The sequence below is a fragment of the Asparagus officinalis genome, unplaced genomic scaffold (genome assembly GCF_001876935.1).
Source record: "Asparagus officinalis unplaced genomic scaffold, Aspof.V1 AsparagusV1_Un85, whole genome shotgun sequence".
In the NCBI taxonomy this organism is placed as follows: domain Eukaryota; kingdom Viridiplantae; phylum Streptophyta; class Magnoliopsida; order Asparagales; family Asparagaceae; genus Asparagus; species Asparagus officinalis.
In genome coordinates this window covers 7,135-8,875 of record NW_017972351.1, presented here as the reverse complement: position 1 = coordinate 8,875, position 1,741 = coordinate 7,135, and the positions used below count along the sequence as shown (strand labels likewise).

The window sequence follows — 1,741 nt, the reverse complement described above, 5'->3', positions numbered from 1 at the left end:
TATCTTCTTGCAGCCTACCTAAACTTGTAGTAATCATTTTTTTTAGTAACTCATCTTCATCAATGTGTCCTAATTAGGGGTGTGCAACGGTCGATTCGGTTTGGTTTTTACCAAATTTTGAACAACCGAACCGAACTGTTGTAAGTCGGTTCGGTGCGGTTCGGTTCGGTTTGTTCGGTTCTAACTTCATCAAACTTCTTATCAAACAACAAACTGTGTTAAAGAAAAAAAAATATCAACAAAGTAGGAGATTATGAAGCATTAAACACTGATATAATGATATTATTTTTAACCCATAATAATTCAGAAAATAAGTTTAGGGTTTGACTCTTTGACTCTTTTGGGACGGGTCGGATAGGGTTTGAGATCAGAATGGGTAGTATTGCACTATATTCGATCGGTTCGGGTTGAAAAGTTTTCAAACCGACCCGAACCACCCCACTCATAAAACCGATTTTTTCGGATCGGTTCGGATCGGTTCGGTCGGTTTTTTCGGTTTGGACCGAACCGTGCTCAGCCCTAGTCCTAATCTCCATTATGAACGGTGGCAGACCTTTAAACGTCATCTCTCATGCTTCAAACCTCCAGTTTTGGTCACGTGGCGCTTAAATGCTCCTTAAATCCGCTGTTTGCTGTTTTAAACGAAACAGCTAAATGAATCACATCTACAATAATTGCTACTCGTTTTCGCTTCGGCCAATACAATCACTGATCCCTGTCCCAATTGCAAATTTTCATTTTTTTCCTTAAAAGAATAAAAAAATAAATAAAAAAGAAGAAAAAAACCAAACATATCACGTAAAACATATTAATCAATCTAATTACACACTAACTATTATTGTAAATATTATCGTGCGTGAAAAGTGTAGAAAAAGCCGAAAAAAAATCCAACAAAATCAAAACCCAACACTCCAACTGCCTCAAAGAAATTTGTGGGTCGCAGAGATTTCTTGTTTTCATTACAGAGACAAGGAGAGAGATTAATAACGAAAATTAGGAGATGGGTTTTTCTACAGACAATCTGAAGGGGTTTGCGCTGGCTCTGCTCTCAAGTGGGTTCATTGGAGCCAGCTTCATCATCAAGAAGAAGGGACTGAGGAGAGCAGCTGCTGCTTCTGGAGTTCGTGCAGGTAAACTGTCTCCTGATCTCAATTGGGTTTTCTTTTGTTTTGATTTTTTTTTATATGATATTTTGGTGGTTTTTGTTCATAGGAGTTGGTGGGTATGCATATTTGTTGGAGCCTCTTTGGTGGGGAGGCATGATTACAAGTAAGCTTGTTTTCTTATTGTTTATATAAATTTGTTCATTGGATTGGCTTGAATGGAATTATGTTGACAGACTATGTGGATTCAATTCATTAGCTTGTAATTGGTAGTGGACAAACAGACAACATGGTTCTACACACTTTTGCTTGGAGGAACTAATAGGATGAATTAATTGAATGCCTGTGAGCAACTTTTGTTTAGTTAGTTTTTTGGATACATTCTAATTCGTGTAAGTTCATTCGTAGGATTGGGTTAAAGACAACTATGTCGACAAACTTTGTGTGATTGATGAAAGCTTGTTTCTTATGTTATTAACATTCTTATAGTTGATTACGTAGTTATGCATTAGGCTTCTTAGTCCATGTCATTTCAAATCATTAGCCTGTAATTGGTAATGGACAGATCTACACATTGTTTACAGACACTTTTGCTAGGAACTAATTCGCGCAAATCTGTTCATAAGATAGGCTTGAAA

General features: G+C 36.9%; 1 protein-coding gene across 3 annotated transcripts in view; it reads left to right on the top strand.

The window, feature by feature from the left end:
• The first annotated feature begins 831 nt into the window (after window positions 1–831).
• Window positions 832–1,741, top strand: part of LOC109827190 (probable magnesium transporter NIPA6) — a 7,448-nt gene continuing 6,538 nt past the window's right edge. Inside the window, exons 1-2 of one of the 3 annotated variants that reach the window (XM_020394160.1) lie at window positions 832–1,130; window positions 1,213–1,269. In XM_020394160.1, coding sequence (XP_020249749.1) covers window positions 1,001–1,130; window positions 1,213–1,269 — 187 coding nt within the window. In that variant the 5' untranslated portion in view covers window positions 832–1,000. The remainder of the gene's footprint in view (window positions 1,131–1,212; window positions 1,270–1,741) is intronic. The other 2 variants (XM_020394158.1, XM_020394159.1) reach the window with 2 other exon arrangements.